Genomic DNA, 21,229 nt, shown 5'->3' on the forward strand with positions numbered 1-21,229 from the left:
AACCATCATCATATCTATATAGTAGGCTTAGAAAGAGGCCCCTTTTAAGTTTTCGTTTAATCTCTTTACAGATAATGCACGCATTTGAGTCACAGTTCCTCCTAGCCAGATGGAAATAGCTTGTTACATACAAAGATAATCTCTTTTAGGTTTCATTTGAGTATTTTGAAAACAATCCTCAAAAGAAACAAGGTCCCTTCTTCAGGAGAAACACTTCTATTGATGAACAAGGTAAACATGTCACTAGTTTCTGGTGCACAACTGAATGTAAGCAACATACACTGAAACTGCAAGAGACTACGGACATGCACAGAAAATAAAAATATTAACGAACAGGGAATATGTGCCATTATTTCTGTGTTTTACACTAGCCTGGATAGCTTGGACAGAACGGTTCAGCCACTGAAGTGTGGGAGAGATTAATAGCAAAAGTTTCTGCAGCACTCTTCTGGGAAAGCCATCCTTCCTGGAAATCTGCATAACAGTACTGCAGGCAATTTTCAGGGATACATGCAATTGTGTTATGTTTGTATGAGGGCAAAGAAGAGAAAAAGATTACACTTTGATGGGCTTTATTTTACTTACTTCTACAAATGCGAAAATATCTAGATGTGTAGCACAATCCTGAGAGCTTCTACAAGTGACCAAGTTTTAATTGTCAGTTCTGTACCCAACCTGGCTTGTTGTACCTCCAGGACCTCTAGTACTGCGGCCTGATGGAAGTCTGCTACCACCCTAGCATTCCACCAAGAAAGGGTCTTCAATAGCAATTTCCTGATTTATTATTCAGAGCTGGATATTTAATCGCCAAGCCCTCAGCATAAACCGTGTTAATAGCTATGTCTATACTAGCAAATAAACCACTGCCAGAACATGGATTCAGCACTGACCCGCTGCGATCTGTGTCACTGAAACTGCAGCAGTTTTGGCCCATGGCATTTAGTGCTTTCCCATACAATGCCTGAACAAGGTTTGGAAGAAAAAACGTGGCACGGACATTTCCTGTGATCTGGTTGCTGTCACCTCTTTTGAGGAAGCAAACCAGGCTAGTGTGTGGATGCAAGCTGTACCATGCTATTTGTTCTCAAGGCTGGAGAACCAAACGCCTCATCTCTTTTTTACAAGCGGTCAGCTGCCCCTTGACCCAACAGCACTCTCTTGTGTTAGAAAAATTACAAACAACAGAACCTCATTTTAGAGAAAGAAACAGATCCTGATTTACACAGCTAAGAGTTAACTCTCACAGATCTGGTGAAACAATGCAGATTTGTAACAAATTATTGTTTACCCAAGGGGTATCGTCTTATGTTGACTAGAAGGAACTATAACATAAATATTTAGATTAACACAGAAGAGTGAAAATAGATACTGTTTTCTTTTTTTTTTTTTTAAAAAAAAAGGATGTAATCTTGCAAGCTGAACAGAACTAAAAGAAAACACAGCAAGGAAACTTTCCACATACTTGTCAAAGAATGTCTCTGAGTTAGTGTAGAGAAGAGAGACCTTTAGCCAGCCTTTAGGGAGGTGACTTCGGTCATCAGTCAAAGCAGATTGTTGCAGCTGCGTGGGAGTTTAATTGATAACTATGAAGTCATCTCCCTAAAGGCTAGCCAGAAGCACTCATTTTTATTCACTGTCACAAAGTGTTATTCACAAAGTTAAGCTTTCTTTTTACAACAATGTAAGAAGTATAATAAATTTGAGAAAAAAAGGGAAAAAATATTAAATCAAGGGAAGCATACTTTAAAATATAAATGAAGACTAATCAAGAAAAATAAAGATTACATATCTAACAAGAAAATTATGTTCAAAACTTATGATATGCTGGCAAGTTTTTCTATGAACTAAATATGTCAGGGCTTTTTTACTGGTTTCTGAAACAGCTGATCAAAGACACATGCTAAAATTTTCAAAATAAGATTGGTAAAATATGTTGGCATATTGTATGAACAATTGAGTCTGGGAAGTCCCACACCCGTGAGCAATCCAAGAACAAAACAGGAGAGAGACAAATGTACTTTAGTTACAGTTCCATCGACGCTATTCTACATGGGGTGGTGGATGCCAAGGGAAACAGGAAACTTGTTCTACCTAACTGACTCAATGGAGACAGAAGAAACACTGAAGTACAACATGTTAGAACGAGTATGGTAACATTCCCACAGGAATAATCAGTACAGAAGATAACTGGAAATGGCACGTGAAACACCATTATCTGTCTTCAGAAAGAAATGAAGAGCTAAAAATCCCCATCATCTTCTGAGCAGAATGTAATCGCTTAGGCTCTTGCCTTAAAATTATGTTGAAATAGAGTGAAGCTCTTCTATCTGTGATTTAGAGAGTATGTATGCTATTACCAATAAACTAGATTTGGACACGTCATTGTAAAAGCCAGTAGATCAATCCACAAAGAACTAATATGGTTGTGACTGTCACTTTTTTTGGTGCCTATCACTTTTTTTTTTTTTTTTAATTTCTATCACATACCACAACCAAAAAACCCCCTCCTGTCACACTGCAGGAGCTTATTTTTTACTGGTAACGTTTCCTAGGAGCCTAAAATTCTGTCACAACTCAGAAAAGTCTCAGATTTGCCAGTATTGAACATCTCTATTTAGTTCCAACTGCTTAAAAATTCCAGGTTGAAGTCCAGTACACTCCTGAATTGAATGAAGGGACAGCATCACTACTACCACCAGGACAGAAGTGTCTAGAAGTTAAAGGAGTAATCTGGGGCAGCCACAATCAGTATGATTTCATTGTCAAGAGTTCTAACACTATTGATCTGAAATTATGGTGAAATGGACTTTTTGGAAAGCTGAAGGGAAGCTCATTCCCTAATTTGTTGCTGTATGAACACACATCTTTCTGGGAGAGACATATTCCTGTTTAGCCAGGGGTAACTCATAATTACATAGACTGTGGCCATGATCAGCTCAGTTGTCCATAAATCCAAAGCACAGATGATGCTGTAACATGGAAGAAAGGTGTGGGGCTTTTTGTAATATTGAACGTTTATGTAAAAGATTTAGTCAACAATTCATTTGAAAAGCAAATATGTATATTTTACATATTTATGTATTATATAAATCTACATAATTATATAATCATTCCACATATATATATATATACACACACACACTACAGATATTTGTGTGTGCATATACATATTAAAAAATACTTAAAAACCAGAACGCAATCCTGACAAAAGATTGAGGGGGATCGGTACACAGAAACTATAGTGCAAGTGATGGTAATCTGTGACAACTGCAGAAAATGCTCCATTTCAAGGGGGTGAGGCTGATTAAATAGTTGTATCTGTTAGGGAGGAAGAAGGCAAAAAAAAAAATATCTGTGCAGAGCACTTAACTGTCACCATGTATAAAGTAATTCATAACAAACTAAATGATGAGGTAAAAGAACATTTAGCTCTAGGCAGTAGGGCATCTCATAGATTCAAAATGAAAAATAATGGATACCACAGGGAAAGCGTGAAATGCAATACACTATGAACAGAGCACATTCAGAATACTTCCATCAAATAACTATTCAATACAGCAAGAAACACAGCACTTTCTAAAGAGCTGTCTTATTTAACAGCAGTGTACTCATATTTGATTTCATCTGTCCTCTATTGAAAAACAAAATACCATGGTTACTCCTAATTTAAATTATTTTATGACCCATCACCAGGTCTAACATTTAACTGAAATATAATTGTAAAATTATACTGATGTAGACACAAGTGTCAAAACGTTCCTTGCTCAGATAAATGGACACTGTTTTCTCAGCTCTCTTACAGAAAAATTGTATCTCACATGATGCCAACTTGCAGAGAAAAATAGTATCTGTTCAGGTTGAAAATATTCTTAGATAGGCATTTACAAAAATAAACAGCTGTCACCCATCTTCTAGGTAGATCTAAGATCTCCTTACATGACTAGTCACACTCAAGTATTCACCAGATTTTGTAAAGTAAATCTCTTACCCAAAATCTAGTATGCTGATTTCACTTGTTTTGAACTTGGTTTAACCAGTGTACTCTAAGAACAGCAGAGATCACATGCAGATAGAGTCAGTGCGATCATTGCTAGCAAACAGAGGAAGAGCCATATAACATAGACAGCTAAACAGAAGTATTTACACACACCAGGACTTCCACCATCTCTAGCAGTTGTTATGTTTATCACTGTCACACTCTAATTTGAATGACATTTCAGGCTGATGATTTAAAAGAGAAGAGCTTCACCATCAATATTAAAATCATGCAATTAAGAGCTAAGTTCAGTGTCAATTGAACTACAGAAATTTTTATTGAAAGTTTCAGCAGAGTTACATTAGTAAACCATAAAGATTTTTGGTTTGAAAAAGGGTAAAGATTTTTAGATTACTTGTGTTAGTACTTTACAGTTAAAGATCTACATCCTAGTTTCCATCATAGCATACAAATAACTCCTGGAAATTCAAGTATTTTCTAGAAATTGAAGACTAATTTACTTCCAAACTTTTAAAATGATCCATCTGTGTTAACAGAGCAATTCATATGTTGGCACATAGGGTGGTGCCCACAGAGCCATCACAATAGCTGAAAAGCAAATTACATCTGTGGCAACTCTACAGAATGGTAAGAGAAGTATCCAAAAAACGAAGAGGGAGTTTGGAAATTTAGCATGTTCTTTGAATCAGGTAACTTCTCTTCTGTGCTGGCTACAAAATGGATAGTTGGGAAAAAAAGTATGAAGGGAAATCACTCAGTACCTCTATTTAAGGTTATTTTAGGCAACAAACTTGGTAGAGGTTTGAATTGCCTGACTGGAAACAGTCCTTTGACAACCAAATAAACTTGGGCTCCTGACTCAAGTAGCACCTAAGCTAAATAACTGAAAGAAACTACATAAATACTTGACACGCTCTTCAAAGCCCTCAGGCTACACGCACTATCTCACTTGATACTGACTTATCTTGAGTTAAGTAGTGTTGGCAGGATTGCTTTGATTTGTTATAAAATGCAAATACAGTAAGTTTCAAATAAAAAGTAATGCCATGTAGTTAATTTAGGCTTTACATACGTAGATAAAATTTTCAATATTAAATATCTGAGGAACCAGGGTATCACTGGAAGTGTTCACTAACCTCCATGTTCTGGTGAATGACTGATCATACATTTTGAAGATATACACAAACCACTTCAGCTTATTTTTTCTTCAGTAGGAGCAGCTACATTAGGGACCCTCATAATACAAGACACCCTATTATTCAGAACACATGCATCTTTTTATACAATATACAGTTACTAATTATCCATATAGTTATTAATTTTATCTGTGTCTTATTGGATGTGCAGCCAGCCACAGATACAAATATGAAAGAGCAGGTATTGTAAAGTTATTACACTACCAAAATCCATTAAGTGCTGTATTTGACAGAGATTACAGTTATCCAAAGAACACCTTTTAAATTATTATTATTCTTTTTCGAGTCTGGTACTAGGAGTTAAAAAGTCATAATATTTGTTTGGGGTTTTTTTTTACATAAGCACTATGACTCATTCTCTTGCCTATTATTGTTTCTCTTGACTTCTTAGCAAACTATTCAAAGCAGAGATTCTGAATCTGGAGTTCTGCTTTCTGTGAAATCTCAGAGAGCAGACCTCATCAGAGACCTTTTTGCTGTATTTTTGGTTCAGGGCTGCAGGGGAGACTAAATAGTTTCATGCAATTATGTAGCTGCCTGGCAGCATGTAGTTTCAGGCAGTTATAATCCGGTTTACTGCTTGTCATTTTCTAATACTCTGTTTTTTCTCTAGCTTATGGCATCATGGATGTTACAGCGGTTTTTGCCTTCTACATTACAGTAGGAGAGACAGCAGGCTTCATGCCACAACTGTCAGGCTCATCTGAAGAACTAAATTCATCTTCCTCTTCATATCCTTATTTTCTATTTACTTCTGCCTCTGTAGACAAAGCATTACACTCTCCCCTTACACGGAGAAAGTGGGTTTTGCTAATAACTCATATGATACTCAGAAGCTAAAACTGAACAGACTATTTGAGCATGAACCCAATTTAGGATTAAAGGAATGCAGTTTCAATAAAACAAGCTAATCAACTGCATTCAGTTTGGCTTAGCAGACATCCAGATTTAACCATATGATGGCAGACCGCCAGGTGTGTGAAATAACAATGGACTTAATTGTGGGCAGACAAAGAAACAGGTCTTCATTACTGATTTAAGATACTAGTTAGAGCTAGTTCAGAGCTTTGAAAAATACAAGCTCTTAAAGATTTCATGTGTCCTTCTATACAGTTCAGATATCTACTTACTCTTCTGTCCTCTTACAGGTTTCCTGAGCAAAACAACCTCTCTTAATCAAGGAATTTTGAGAATTAAACTGCATCCATGCTAGTTACCTATTGCAAAAAGATATATCATACCTGATTCTTCAGTATAAGCCTAAGCAAAAAAATACAGTGGACTCTCCAAAAACATATCCCATTCCTGGCATTTATTGTTAATGTGAGCCACGCATTTTCTGTATAATTATATTATTATTTATAATTTCTCCAGTAATTCATTAATCTATACTGCAATAAAAAAAATTGAAAATACACACTGACATTGTTAGTTTGGTGCAAGAGTTGAAAACTGTAGGAGGCTGTTGCCTTACGTGCTTTTGAAGTTCTACTATTCTAGAATTCTTCTCTACATCTGCAGAGCAGGCAATAAAACAATAGGTCATATTTTGCTAAAAGCCTTTAAAGGTACCAACATTTATCAACTTCTGTATTTTCTTGCTACATGAAGAGAGGAATTATTTTCTATAGCTTCTATTATAATGATACTGCTGGCTGCTTGTAACAACTCCTTATTGCCCCCTTCCTAGCTGTGTAATACAGTGGTGATGCCTTGGAGGTGAGTAGCCAAGAACTGGTAGGAGACTAGCATAGCTAGCGCCATGCACTCCACTCACTCTGCAAACATAACTAAAATGATACGATATTCTTTCATGCTGTATTTTATTTCTCTCTCGAAGAAATTAATCTCCTTACAAGGAGAGAAGCAATATAACTTAGAAATCTGAAAATCTGATAGAAACCTAGAGAAAAGTAAACGTGAAAACAAAACAAAAAATGCAAATGCCTCAAAACCTCAAAACTAAGTTCTTAGCTCAGTTCTATCTCAAAGAAATCACTTTATATCTATTCCTTAAGATAGTAATTATTGATAAAACTGCACTTCTTTTTGATAGAACTATTTGCGTTTTGCCAGAGAAGACCTGAATTTATGAAAAGTAATTTTAAAAAGGATATAAGAAAACTTAAAAGGATAAAAGAATAATTTTTAAAAGGCAGTAAGTAATTTTAGGCTGCCATACAGACTAGGACATCACTCATACAAGAAATGTTTTAGTATCAAAAGTGATTTTGTTGGCAATTCATCATCATCTAAAATATAATTAATTGAAGCAGTATGGTACAAGAGCAGCTAAGAAGCTTGCAATCTATAAGCTATAGGAATACCAGAATAGTCCAAAACCTGTATACTAGTGATATAAGGCTGTGATATAAAGTGAATAGGGATACAAATATGCTGCTCAATTAAACAGAATGCAACTGTGGTATTTCAGTGCCTCTACCCCTTCCAATAATTAAAATCTCCCTTTTGGTTGGCTGGGCAAAATTCCAGACACAGCCCGATACATTTTGGTCACAGCAAAAAATAAAACCCCACATGTTTTCATCGTATTCGATCTTTGGATAGAATTTGAGGGATTTAATTAAATGCAAATTTCATTAAAATGCTAGTATCTGGAGTTCATCATCTCCAAATTCTTTAACACCCCAGGTTTTTTTAGAACAATGTTTACACTCTGTGTGTGTGCACATGCATGCATGCTTTATTACTGTCTTTTAATCTTGTCTTTCCCTTTACAGGGATTTATGATGCAGATCCCTGAACATTTTCTCATCTTAGCTCTATTTCTGAATTATTAATTTCACTGAACCAGAAATATGACCATGCAGGGAAATTAAAAAAAAACAAAACCAACTACCACTTAGCCAAATGAACTCAGGATTACTATCCTTAGTTTAGAAAGGTGTATGTACATTTTAAAGATGTAATGATATTTACCTTTGCAAGGAATGAAGTACGTTCACTGATCCATTGTATAAGCTTAAATTAGAGGCTATGGAGGATATTGGATGGATTAATCTAGTTATCAACATTCAATGGCTATAGTTATATAGTGGATTAAACTCTTCCCGTTTTTCATCTATTTCTCAAAACACATTTCACAGCAGAAATGTAAAAGCTTTCACCCTTTTAGCTGGATCCAAAGTAATGGTTTACGACCATTAATAAATGCATACATCTTACACACTAGTTGTCCTCACTAGTCACAGGTTACAAAATAATATATTTTTAAATGTGGCAATTACAGAGAAATCAGCTTTTCCAGACCTCTATCACCAGAAGAAGTCTAGTCTAAAATACTTTGCAGCTACTGCCTCCGTCTCAAACATCAGCTTTCACTGTCACTGTATTGACTGCACCAACCTCCCACCAAGACAAAAAGATTTGCAAGACCAAACCTGTAAACAGCAAGCCTATTTACACAGATCTGTCACATGGCCTACACAGCTTGTTTTAAAGTTTCTAGTTTGAAATAAAAGTAATCAGCACCTGCACAGCTGCTTCTTAGAACTCTTCTGAACTGTGAACAATGCACCGGCAAAAATTTTGTTATTGGGTAGATTAAGGAAGTTTCACTTGGAACAAAGCAATAGTTGTATATTCTTTGATTCAGAGAAAGTCATGGGATCGATGTGCTGTTCAGGAGGTAACAAAATGCAGAAACCAATTATGGCTAACACGAGCCTTATTCCAAAACCACTTTGTTGTCCTTTACCTTAATCATCAACACTTTTTTATGAATGCAGCAGGCTACCAGTACCTATTACATGCAATCATAGACTATCTCGAGTTGGAAGGGACCCATAAGGATCATCAAGTCCAACTCCTTACTGGCTATTAGGCCAACTTAACACTGTCCGGAGGTACAGTTCACAAGTTGATGCATAGGAAATGGATACAAACTGCTCAATAACCACTTTATTACCGGCCTATTCACTTAATAATCTTAACTATCCTCCTCAGTGCTGCTAGCCCATTTTCCATTTATCCCAAGGTCACTTACGTAGTGGTCACATCTCAAAAAATACATCACACAGACTGCTTCCCCCCCCCCGCCCCCCATTTGCTCCCAAAGAACTTCAGCCTACTCCAGCAACACCATGACCCATTTCTTGAACTATCATTGCAAAACTTTTTAGAGTATATACAAAGGAGAAAGGAGGAATCCAAAAGCTCTAGTAGCTAACGTCAGGCTCCAGCAATGTTCACAAAAGCCAGCTCTAGTCTAGCAAGCCTTAGCATCCCCCAGCTTCTCTGGCAGAGAGAAGGAGGCTCCTCTGAAGTGGATGGAAGAGAGATGAACCTAACACAGATGTGCAGATTTCTTAAAAAAGGTGTTCTATCTCCACTTCATAGAAGAGAAATAAAGAGCATTAGCTCTCTGATTTAAATCTAGTCCTTGCTAAAGTTTCCAGTCACAATATGAAGTATCAAATTTTCATTTGAAATTAATTGGAAACATTTATTTTGAGATCTGTGATACAATTTATATTCAAAATTCTATGTTCAAAAGAGTCCCATATCCAAAAGAATCCCCCCCCCCAATTGTAATTACATTCTGAATAGCATGACATGTGGTATAGAAACCAATTCATTAAATGAAGACGTGGGAAATAAAGAGGAGGAAAGTGCCATGCACCTAAAAAACAGTGACAATGCACAAAAGACAGTGGCATTTCTTTTTAACACCATTATTTAGCAACATTAACCACTCAAAAATCTTACTGAGTGTCAAAGAGCAGAGTTTCATATCCTGAGCCCATGTCCAATAATCTCAATCTTCTAAAAATATCCAGGAAGGCTCTGTGCAAGCGTCTGGATAAGCAACTTTTCTATCATTATCAATGTCATGTCTATGTTAAACTTTAGTGCACAATCCCTTTCTATTTCTTTCAGGTGGCTCTATCCAAAGAGATGCATCTAGCAAATTTCCTGAAACAGCATTACCTGAACAAGTTCTGGTAAAACCTTTTGTGAAAACATACCACTTAAGGAAGACATGTATCTATTACTAGGTAATAAAGTTCTCTGGGGTACATTTCTTTTTAAAATGTTTAATGAATTATTACTTGTTTACCCAATTAATGATACTTACCTGCCAGACCTATGGTGTTACATTAAACTAACATGCTTCTAAGAAGAGAAAGCAATATTCCTGTTTGTGATTTTAGTGGGCTACCTGCTTTAAGCACCTTTTGCAAAATGCAGTTTTCCACAACCACGTAGCTCAGGGGCAATTCTTTAAAAACTGTTTCCTGGATTAAGACGTAAAATAGCCACTACAGGCCAAAACTAGAGTATGTCTTTAAGATTAGTCCGACAGAAGTAATTCTGGGTTAGATCCTCATTTGTACAACACCATTACATTCTTATGCCACAGATCAGGACTACAGGTGCTGGAACGCAACTTACATAGCCAACCCTAAGGCAACCACACTGAAGGTGTCAGCTGCACAGACGCAGGGAAAACACAGGTACAGTCTTACGGTTTAGTGCAAGGCCACCTCCAGATGCTTAACCAAACAGCCAAGAGAACTCTCTGGCAAAAGACATTGACAGTATTTACCTCTTGGGAAAGAGGGATTGCATTATAAGCAGTCTTACAAGGAATATAGCACAGAGCTGCCCATCCTTAAGGCAGCTTGTCAAACTGCGATGGTTGTATCTAATTCCCAGATGTAATCAAGTCTCTTCTGTCTGACAAGCAAAAGTTTTAAAATGGCTCTTTCAACAAGAGACAGTTTTCCTAAAGGCTCAATGCAATATCCTTTTAGACATCTGTGGCCTCCTCCTCTTGTCAGGTATTTTTAAAAAAATGCAAACCTCAAAGTAGTGGAGCCAGTCCACACGCAGTAGTCACTGGACCTGCGTAAGACCTTGGATCAGGAGCATAATTGCACATTTCAAACTTGTTTTACAGCTGCTAATAGAAAGAGTAGCTTCATTGAACAGCATTTCAATGAATGTTTTAAAAAAAAAAAAGTATCATTTCTAAACATCTCGGAATCCTAGAGGGATCAGGTTTCTGCTATAGACCTACTGCTAAAATCTTGTTTAAATGCAGCCACACTAATACATACTCAAGACCAGTGTAAACAGGACCAAAGAGCTGGCCCTGTTAGTGCAACTTGTCACATACATATCATCATCCTTCTTATATTCTGACAGATAAAAGGCCAAAAAGAAAGCTCAGCTTCTACTTAATCATAGACACCAGCATTTGAAGAACTAAGCCAGAAGTTCCTTGAGATGCTTTATGAATAGTATTCAAAAAATAAAGATATGAAAGAAAAAATGAAGGAAATTTAACATGTTTTCTGGTCAGACAGAAGCTGGCAGTGACTAACCTTTTGTTAAACACAGCTTAAGATAGAAGGAAGTATGGTCTGATTAGTCAGGGCGACAGGAAAAAATACTCTAACCTTAATTGCAAGTAAAGCTGTAATAAACTGAAGGGATATTTTAGTGTTTCTCTCTTTTTACTATAGTTAACTTAAATAATTTCTAGAATTAACAGCATTACTTTTAAAAAAAAAAGAGCGGGGAAAATATTATACTGTATCCTGAACTCTTCAGTTCAGCTTATCTTGGCCTAAACTGTTATAGATAACCTTACTTTGCAATTAATATTTGCAAGTAATGTTACTACTAAAGACAGTACAAGAGTAAGTGACACTTGCAATTTTTATCCCTGCATATGGAAGACAATTTCTGAAGATGAGGAAGCAGATGTTTTGCATAAATACACGTCCAATTTTGATGTAGATGCATCAATATTAGTATGCCTATACATCAACTATATTACTAGTCTGTAACTTTCATGTAGGATTATTGCTTGAATGTGCAGGTCTGCTAAAAATAATGAAGGTGCTCAAAATTCCCGGTAAAAATTCAGTAACACCTTTTGTAACAAGGAGTGTCAAGCAACCAAAATTAAGGGGTTGCTATATCTCTCTCAGAGTATAGTTTATTTCATATTCTATTTCAATACCATAGGTTCAGTGTATTCCAATCCATCTGTCACAAAACAAAGAACAGGCTTCAGTGCCAGCATCAAGAGAAATTATATCACCAAGATACAGCATACCAAAGTTCATTATACTGTTAGGCTGTTTAAAGAAACTTGATGCATTTTATATTAAAACCACATTAGTACACACAAAATACCTCAAGAATTCTGAAATCTGAATGTGGATAGCAACACAACACACCAACATTTGGAATCAACACGTCCATCTCTGACTGTGGAGTTGAGTCACTACGCTGTAAGTGGGACTGCACCGGTAAGCGCAAAAAGCTCAGGAGGTTGCAAAAGCCAGTGTACAACTCACTATATACATCACCACTATGCAGTGTCACGCAAACAGCAACACCTCCTTGCTTCGTTTGAGTAATACACCATCATTAAGTTGCTCTTAACAACTTTCACAATTTTGTTCAGAACATAACATAGAAGTGAGGTGAAAACTAAACCAGTAACTTTTCTTTCCAGCATATTTGCATAATGCCTATAACCCTTTCCCTGCACTACCAATGACCCCAGCCAAAAGCACTGTGATGTTCTTCCCGGGGTGCACCCAATGCCACTGTCCCCGGAAACACAGCAGGGTTCAACGGTGTCTCCTTTAGAGATCCCATGGGTTGGTTCATCGCGTCAGTCTTCAAGACAGACATAAACATATGGTTTATACTTGGCCTTAAGTTCAGGCCTACCTAAAGCTTTGGAGGTCTCATTCCAAGTCCATTATAAATACCACCTCTAAAGAACAATTCAACATGTGTTAAGACAGAAACTCTGGACAACTAAATGTCCTTGGGGTGGAAATGCATGTCATGAAAAACAAGCTGCTATTCCAAAGAAGAGACTTTAAGCGGGAAAAAAAGTAGGCATTTTTGCTGTTCACCAAGGTTCCTAAAAGCCTGAGCAGTAGGCAAGTGAGCAGAAAACTTCTGAAGACCTTAACACCCCTCCTACTTTTGCAGAGGAACATTCAAACCCTTGGAGCTGTAGAAAGCACATAGATGCCAGCCACAAGCCTAGTACTAAAGTCATGGAGGATACTTCATAGAATATTTATGGTACCTGAAAACAGTGCCAGCAGTTTGTCCTTCTACAGAGATGTTTCAGAAGTACTCCTACAAATATTGCTGCAGTTCTTCTTATCCAAGACTTTTTTAAAAAAATAAGTAACAGCCTCCACAAACTGAAAACCCTGTTTCTATTCCTAAATATACTACAGCAAAAGAGCTTTCTTCTGCAATGCAGTACAAAACCAAAACACTCTCTCTTCTAGTTTCACCAAAGGAAGTGCAGGCCTTGTGTCCTTGAGGAAAAGCCCAAAGCCTGGCCTACAGCAACTTGCACCTCCTCATCTGAAAAATCCTAGTTGCCAGTCTGCATGGTGAATATGTTGGAAGGATGCTTGCAGCCCCTACCAGACACAACTTTTTCTTGAGATACCCAGTTATGAACAAGTTATTACAGGCAAAAGTATGAATTTTTAATCCTAATTGCTGAAATACACAATAGTATTTTTCCATTAAGTGTTAAAAGAGAGATATGATTCTTCCTGCAAAATCCTAATCAAGACTTGGAAGAAACTGCGTGTCTGGAAATTGCCTAGGTAAATCTATCTGACATCTATTTAGTCAGTAAGAAAGATACAAATAATAGTTCATAGAGGTTGATCTTTTCTGTCCTACAAGATACATTTTATAAACTTCTGTAAAAATTACAATTTGTATACTTTTGCAGGAATTTTTATAGTAGAAAATGGTAATATAAAACTAACCTCTAAGTTCCCCCCACCCCTATACTTCTAATAAAAAAGATAATTTGGTTATTCATATCAAAATGTTTTCCATGAGTTTTCATCCTGTTAAAACAGCAATTATACACCACTACCTGATAAAATTAAAATAAAAACCGCAAAGACTTGCAGATAGCTAATGCAGAGCAAATGTGTAAAAAAAAAAAAAAAAAAAAAGTTTAATTTTTTTAAGATACTGTAAGCAGTGAAGGGGCAGGGGTAAGGTGAAATAATGTGACAGAGAAATCTCTAACTGCAAAATACCAATATAAGACTAACACATACGAAAACGCTGATATTTAATAAGCTAGATACTCAGTTCTGCGTGTTAATGAGTTTATTCATGGAAATCCAATAAGAAATTTAATATATTATCTGATACAGACTTAACCACTTGTCTTTTTCAGCTGTGAAAAGCTAAAATCATAATAAAGATCCAAACATTTTCTACAGAGCAATGCAAGTACTTCCTGTTTTGTTGGACATGGTAATTTCTTTTCCATTTTGAAAATGAGTTAAATCAATTTGATTATTTGAATGTTCAAAATTCTAATTGTGATTTTTAATAATAAACATATTTTCAGTTGTCCAAACAAGCAAGCGAGCTGTGGCTGGACAAGCAATAGATCTTACTTATTCTTCTGCTACCATACCTGACCCATCCCCTACCACTGGGATTCATGTGGACTGGTCTGCTGAAATACTGCAGTTAAAGGACAGCTGTTCTCCCAGACATATTGCTGCAAACGCCTGCTGAGTTTCTCTACACTTTTAACTCATCTATGCATTTTTAAGATAACATTCAATAAGATACTCTAACTATATATTCCAACATGTCTGATGCATTAATATGGATATTTAAGAAACAAATATTTATAGCTGCTCATGCCCCAGAAAAGACTTAAAATCTAAATGCAGCACAGCAATGAGGCAGAGCAAAAAGTGGCCACCAGAATTTCATGAAAAAAATGGCATTTTCCCCTTTTTTCTTTTGAGATGGAAAGCAAAAGAAGCAATAAGCTGATTAGATGAGTTTTTATGGGGGATTAATTTCTCAAATATGAAACTCTTAACAACCTACTGTCTCAAACCAGTTCCCAAAGCACCTTAGTGTACGTGGATCTCACATTCTGCTTCGCCCTAGCTGTTCCAAAGTCCTTTCAAGTTTTAATGGCTTTGCACAGGAACTTGCATAGCATTCACATAAGAAACAGGTCTGGAATTTCTGTTGTTGAAAACCTCCGACTGCTTCATTGCTATTTTGCTATCTTTTAGGTCACTACATTTCAGAAGTCCTGTATGTCCACCTTCTGTGAAGGTTTAGCACAAGCCACAAGCAGTACAGTCTTCCATGCACTTATAACCACAGCAACTTGAGCTTCGTTCTGTAGCAAACAAGTGCTGTCATTTACCATCCAAGTGGTGGCAACTAAACATAAATTCAAAGTATTTTAGATCCCTTCAAGTAAGCACGACCCTATAACCAGAAATATTATAATACACAATTCTAAGTAAAAATATTAAAGTATAGTTTAGATATTTTAACTCTGAGGTTTTGATTTGCATACCTCTGCCATCAATTTACTTACTCCAAAATTTGATTTACTACAGCCAACAATATATGACATTGCTTCAAGCATCGTATTTCTTTTTTCCAAGCTGCAGAAAGTCAGGAAAACGTGCAGTCATGTTCCAATATGCATCCTGTCTCCTGAAACAATCGCTCCAAAGAACAAACCAGGCCTCTAGTCACTCTCACAGCCCAGTAAATCTAATCACCACTGGCACATCCACATTTTTAATCTCAATCTGTCAGCACAGTGGAACATCCCCCCCCAGCATACTTACAGCAGTATTCCGATAAATCCGACATTGCTATTACATTGTAAGCAGCCTTAGACAAACAACATGCTTTGGTATCCACAGATAAGAGGATGGCTTTCCAGGTACCATGCCCAGGCAGCAAACACTGCAGAGAGATCTGAGAAAGGGAACGGTCTCTTGTGGCACTCTGCCTCACCAGTGACTTGCCTGAAGGCAACTGGAATGCAAAATGTGCTTCTGTAAGTGTGTAACACTACAACAGATAACAGAAGAAACTGAGGTAGGTGAAGTCTTCAATATGCTGTCAAAGGTGTTCTCTCAGTAAGTTTCGACATATTCAGGAATACTGATCAATACTGCAAAATTTCTTAGAACTACAAGAACAGGGTCATATGATATAACTTTATTATAACACCACTGGAAAATTTTCTCACAGTTAGGAACCTCTGTTTGCAAATGAATTCTGTAAAAATAAATAAAATCAACTGTATTTTGAATTATACTGGAAAGTGTATCAGCTGGTTATATTTTTATTCTTGATGTTTTCCATGGCAAGATTTTTTGGCTTTCACATGCAGAAATTGTAGAAAAATTAGAGGAAAGAACTGCCTCTATTCAATATTTCATCAAGATTAAAAAAGAGGAGTGATCTAATTGCTTGCTGCTATAGAAGTAATACTATAGAAGTAAGAAAACCTACTGTTCTTTTGAAAGTGTTCAATTACTGTCAAAACTAACGATCCAGTCTTGCAAGTGGTAATGCTAAACATAGATCCTACACTTGCATGAATTCCATTGAAGGTGGTGACACTGCATGAATTGCAAGATTCTCATTAATACATCAACCTAACAGCCATTATGATGAGCTGCTGCAAAAGGCCATTTTTACTCAAGAAGGAAACAATCCCCATATGGTAATATTACAGCTTCTGATACCTAATCCTGCCAAGCACGAATGACTGAATTCAGTGAAAATCAGTTACACGCACAACGATACGGCTACATGACACTTTCCACATTAAAACGTGGCAATAGCTATGCTTTTACCTAGCTATTACACGTTAGCTATGATGCTTCAGCTAGATCACCTTTCCAGAACAATCAAATGTAGAACTACCGTGCAAGACACTTCACGATTGCTTTGTAGCCTGTAACACAGACTGTCGGGTAAACTGTAGGGCTCACAGCTCAGAGAAAGGAGGAGCATTCTGACCATCACCACCCCAGAGCTGCCAGGCTGCACTCAAGAATCAAAGATTTTCACTCAAAAATTTTAATTTTTATTTTTTTTTTAAAGAGGAAGGGAGAAGAACAGGGTGTATTTCATGATCTGATTATAAAGTAAACTTCATAAATGACATGACTTTTTATTCTCTAAACAAAATGCATTGGCAGACTTCAGAGACTGGAGCCAACTCTATTCATTTCAACTACGTGTTGATCCAAAGTAAGGACATATAACGACAGTACTTGTTAATCAATAGCATGAACTAAGTAACATGCAAAAAGAACTGTATTATATGGCTGGAAATAACAAAAGAGTCACAGAACACTTTAGGTTGAAGGAGAACTCTGGAGGATAGCCAGTCCAACCCCTCCACAAAGCAGGGCTCACTTCAAAGCTAATTCGGGTAGTTCAGGACCTCATCTCATCCTGAAGTTAAAAGGAGGAAGAACTTGGAAGCACAACACCTTGCAGTGGCTTTGCACAGAAAACAGATGCTTCAGAGCTCTCCTGTTCGTACTCTGAACCTCCACCTTATTAGCTGAGTGCATAGGTCAAGTTCTTTATACAAACAGAACTTGTTTTTCAAATACAAATTTTGGGGAAAAAAAATGGTATTTCTCCATTAATCCCATACATTCTGGTCTACCTTAGGCCAAACTAAATTATGTCCAACTGCATTATCTTGATACAAAAACAAGAGGCAGAACTATTTATCTTGTGAAAACACATTGAACATCTGACCTTTTCACCAAGGACAAATATCCACTTTCATGATTTTAATAAATACTTCAAGGTAATACACAGGTTCTCAACTCTCTGAATTATGGGTTCATCTAGGGTTTTTTTCCACAAAATAGTATTCACTGAAACCTTTCAACACAGAAATGGCTAATGGCAGTCCTCAGAAGGGAAGATCTTCCCACTTCAAGGTCTTCCAGTCTTCCTGATTTTGCGGTATTTTGCAAAATCTGCAAGGTTTCTTTTTTTAAATGGTGTTTCAAATCTCTTTAGAAATTACAACATGTTGGACTGCGAATGTAAGCCCTGCTGTTTAGAAGCTGGTCTCAGGCAAGCAAATACCAACAAAACCAGAAAAATTGAATAAGTACATTCATCCCATTCATCTCAATTGGATGAGAGCTGTGAAGCCGAAAATATGAGAATTTAAATTCCCGCATTTATTAGCCATACCACATAACCACACAAGGAACCATCTACTTAAAAGTGCTTACAGTGATGGGATATCGCATCAATAAGGACTGCAAAGTGCATCAACAGCAAAGGAGGCAAACAAATGGTTGCAAACAATAGAATATTCTAGCAGTATTTTGGAGATTCTCTACTTCCTTAAATCCCATGCGACAGCAACATTTCTCAGCCACTAAAAGGTGAAATTAACTGTTATTTGGGTCCTGCTCATGCTCTCTGGACCCAAATGTTTCATCCTTTATAGAAACTACAGTTGTCCTACAGAATTTTGATCTCATTGCATATCAGAAACCAAACTCATCTTTCCAAAGCATTAGTTGGACATACAGCGAGTCCCTCAAAACACCTCCTAGCCTGAAGAGGTGGTTGCTAGTTTTCTTTAAAGAGAACAGGCATAGGCAGTATCGAAGTACAAATATCAGAATCCGATATTCTTTCTATTCCCATGGTACATTCTAAATGTGACGCTGCCAAAAGCAGTCACCTAATATGAGATGTCCTAAAATAAACAGCTAAAATACTCATTCTTCTCTGAAGGTCTGGAGCAGCTGAGTGTCTATATAAACAGCCTTTTGGAACTGATAATACCTTTGAAACCAGAACAAACTTTTACAAACATCCACCGTACTTCATAAAATGCTACTGCTTTAATACATTATAAAGAGAAGAATGCTATGAGGATACACAGCAGCCACAAGCTCTCACTAGGAAAAGTGGATGGTTTTCTGTAAACAAGGTTCCAGAATGATTACATGGCAGTTATGTGATTTTGCTACTGAGTGTCAAAACTCTGACTTCAGCAGATGTTTCCACAGTACTACCGCACCATGAGTCACCTGGGACTATTCTGGTTTCACATCATCAGGAAAACACTTCATTCATGCTGAATTAGGTGAATAGGGAGGGCAGCAGTTAGCTATGCTCAAAGGAGTATCATTACCACACAACATCCTTTATAAGGATTTTCTAGGTTCAGATTTCTGTCATAAAGTAGTAGATACAACATTCATTTTCTATTTTACAGATGTAAATTTCTGTATTTTGGACAGATGTGTTAAAAGGCTACCTTTTTACTCTGTAACCACATTTTTACTGTGTTTTTTTGTGAGATGCAACAAAAGTAGTATTTCAGTAGGACAACATCATCAATTAAATTCACTTCTTGGGCAGAATTTAAGAGAAAGAGACAAAGAACCGGTCAGACCAGGAGCAAGACCTGGGCATCTGTAGCCATCTTGCACCAGCACGCTTGGGAGTTTTTGGCTGCAGTACAAAAAGCTAAACTTGATTTTGATTTAAATTTTCCAGATTTTATAGATATATAAATATATAAAATAAATAATAATAAAAAATATTAGTTTGACCTGTGTGCCAAATTATTGGCACACTTGTGCTGAGGTTTGCTGAGTGTAAGGTGAGCTACACCTGCCTTCTATAAGACATCAGAATGAGTAAGCCAGGGTCCCAGCTGTGGAAAGGTCAAGGTGCGGGATCCACAATTTTGCAGCACTGTTGAACCAAGACCTTTCCAGTGCATTTCCACACCGAAACAAAGTGCTTTCCTTTTGGTGCAGTGCCATAGAAAACCTTATCTTCTCTCTTAGTGCAACATTTTGAAGCTTTGCTACAAAGATGATGATGATCAACAGTATCTAGAAATTCAGCTTTCACAGACCCTGCTGCTAACAAATCTGAGCTGCTTTGAAACGACAGGTACAAGCTGAGCTGTATGCAGCAAGGAGGGGGTATTCTGCCAGCCCTACATTCTCCTCCCTTCCCTTTAAACCCCACCCCACCCCACCAGCAGAAAAGTCAGCCCCCTTACCTGATAATATCATCGTTGTGCCCGAGGAAGAATTTCTGGCTGTGCTCTCTGGTGTTGTAAACCACGCCGACTCCAGCCACGAAGTAAACCACCTCTTTGCCTGCCGTGTAGTACAGGTTGTTGCGGCACTGGTGACCCCTGTACCCGTAAACCCACTCCAGACGGAGCTGGCATCTAGGAGCTGTCCGATCCGCCATGATAACCAATCCCCTCTCCCCACAAGCACACACAAAACCTAGCGCTGCCCCTCCTTCCCTTAACTCCTTCCCCCTCCAGGGTTTTCCGCTCTCAAACGTTAGCGATCCCTGCCCAGCTGAGAAGCTTCAGGTGGCACCTCCGAGCGACGATCTGAAGTGGAAAACGCATTCGCGGATCAGGTCTGCCGCCGCCGCTGCTCTCGCCGCTGCGCTGCCACCATAATCTGCTGCTGCTGCTGCTGCTGCCCAGGACGAGCAGCTGCCGTTTCCCCGCCGCTGCGCGACCCAGGCAACTTCTTGGGGGAGAAGGGAGATCACAAAAACACACCTACATCAGCAGCAGACAGGGCTTTTTCTTTCCGAAGGCAAAGTAACTTCTGTGCGTCACCACCACCACCTGCCAAAGGCTCTCTGCTGCATCTCCCGTATTGCACCTTCTTGGCTTCCTGCAAAAAGCTTCCTGGGAGCTCTCCTTTTTAAGATAGCTATCTTTGGGTCAAAACTGAAAGACAGAAAACACAAAACCCGTGGTTTTGAATTGCAGAATGCATGTGTATTTCAAATGCAAAGGGACTACTCTGGCGGGGGGCGGGGGGGGGGGGGCACTGTTTGATCCATGCTGTGGCAGTTCTGAGTGGTCTAGGGTCTTTCAAGCCTTTCCAGCAGGATCCAATGCTCTGAGTCCTCGTATGAGATAATATGAGAAGAGAGGATTCATATAGAACATCCAGCATAAACATGGTGATATTACCCCACCTTTCCTTATCCCCCAGCAACCCAACACTTCCTTCTTTTGGAGTCTACAGCAACTAGGTGATTAAAACAGTACTGCGTTTCCCATTTTTCAGTTACAAACCGCTCCAATTTGCCACGAAGCAGCGGGGGCTTGTGTTTTTATTTACTGTCATCCTTTGGAATATTACCAAGGAAAAATTTCCTT

General features: G+C 37.8%; 1 protein-coding gene across 3 annotated transcripts in view; it reads right to left on the reverse strand.

The window, feature by feature from the left end:
- EML6 (EMAP like 6) overlaps positions 1-20,818 on the reverse strand; it is a 118,129-nt gene extending 97,311 nt beyond the window's left edge. For all 3 annotated transcript variants that reach the window (XM_056356918.1, XM_056356917.1, XM_056356919.1), the window contains exon 1: positions 20,093-20,818. In XM_056356918.1, coding sequence (XP_056212893.1) covers positions 20,093-20,289 — 197 coding nt within the window. In that variant the 5' untranslated portion in view covers positions 20,290-20,818. The remainder of the gene's footprint in view (positions 1-20,092) is intronic.
- Positions 20,819-21,229: the final 411 nt, after the last annotated feature.

Source organism: Falco biarmicus, chromosome 12 (assembly GCF_023638135.1).
Source record: "Falco biarmicus isolate bFalBia1 chromosome 12, bFalBia1.pri, whole genome shotgun sequence".
NCBI lineage: Eukaryota > Metazoa > Chordata > Aves > Falconiformes > Falconidae > Falco > Falco biarmicus.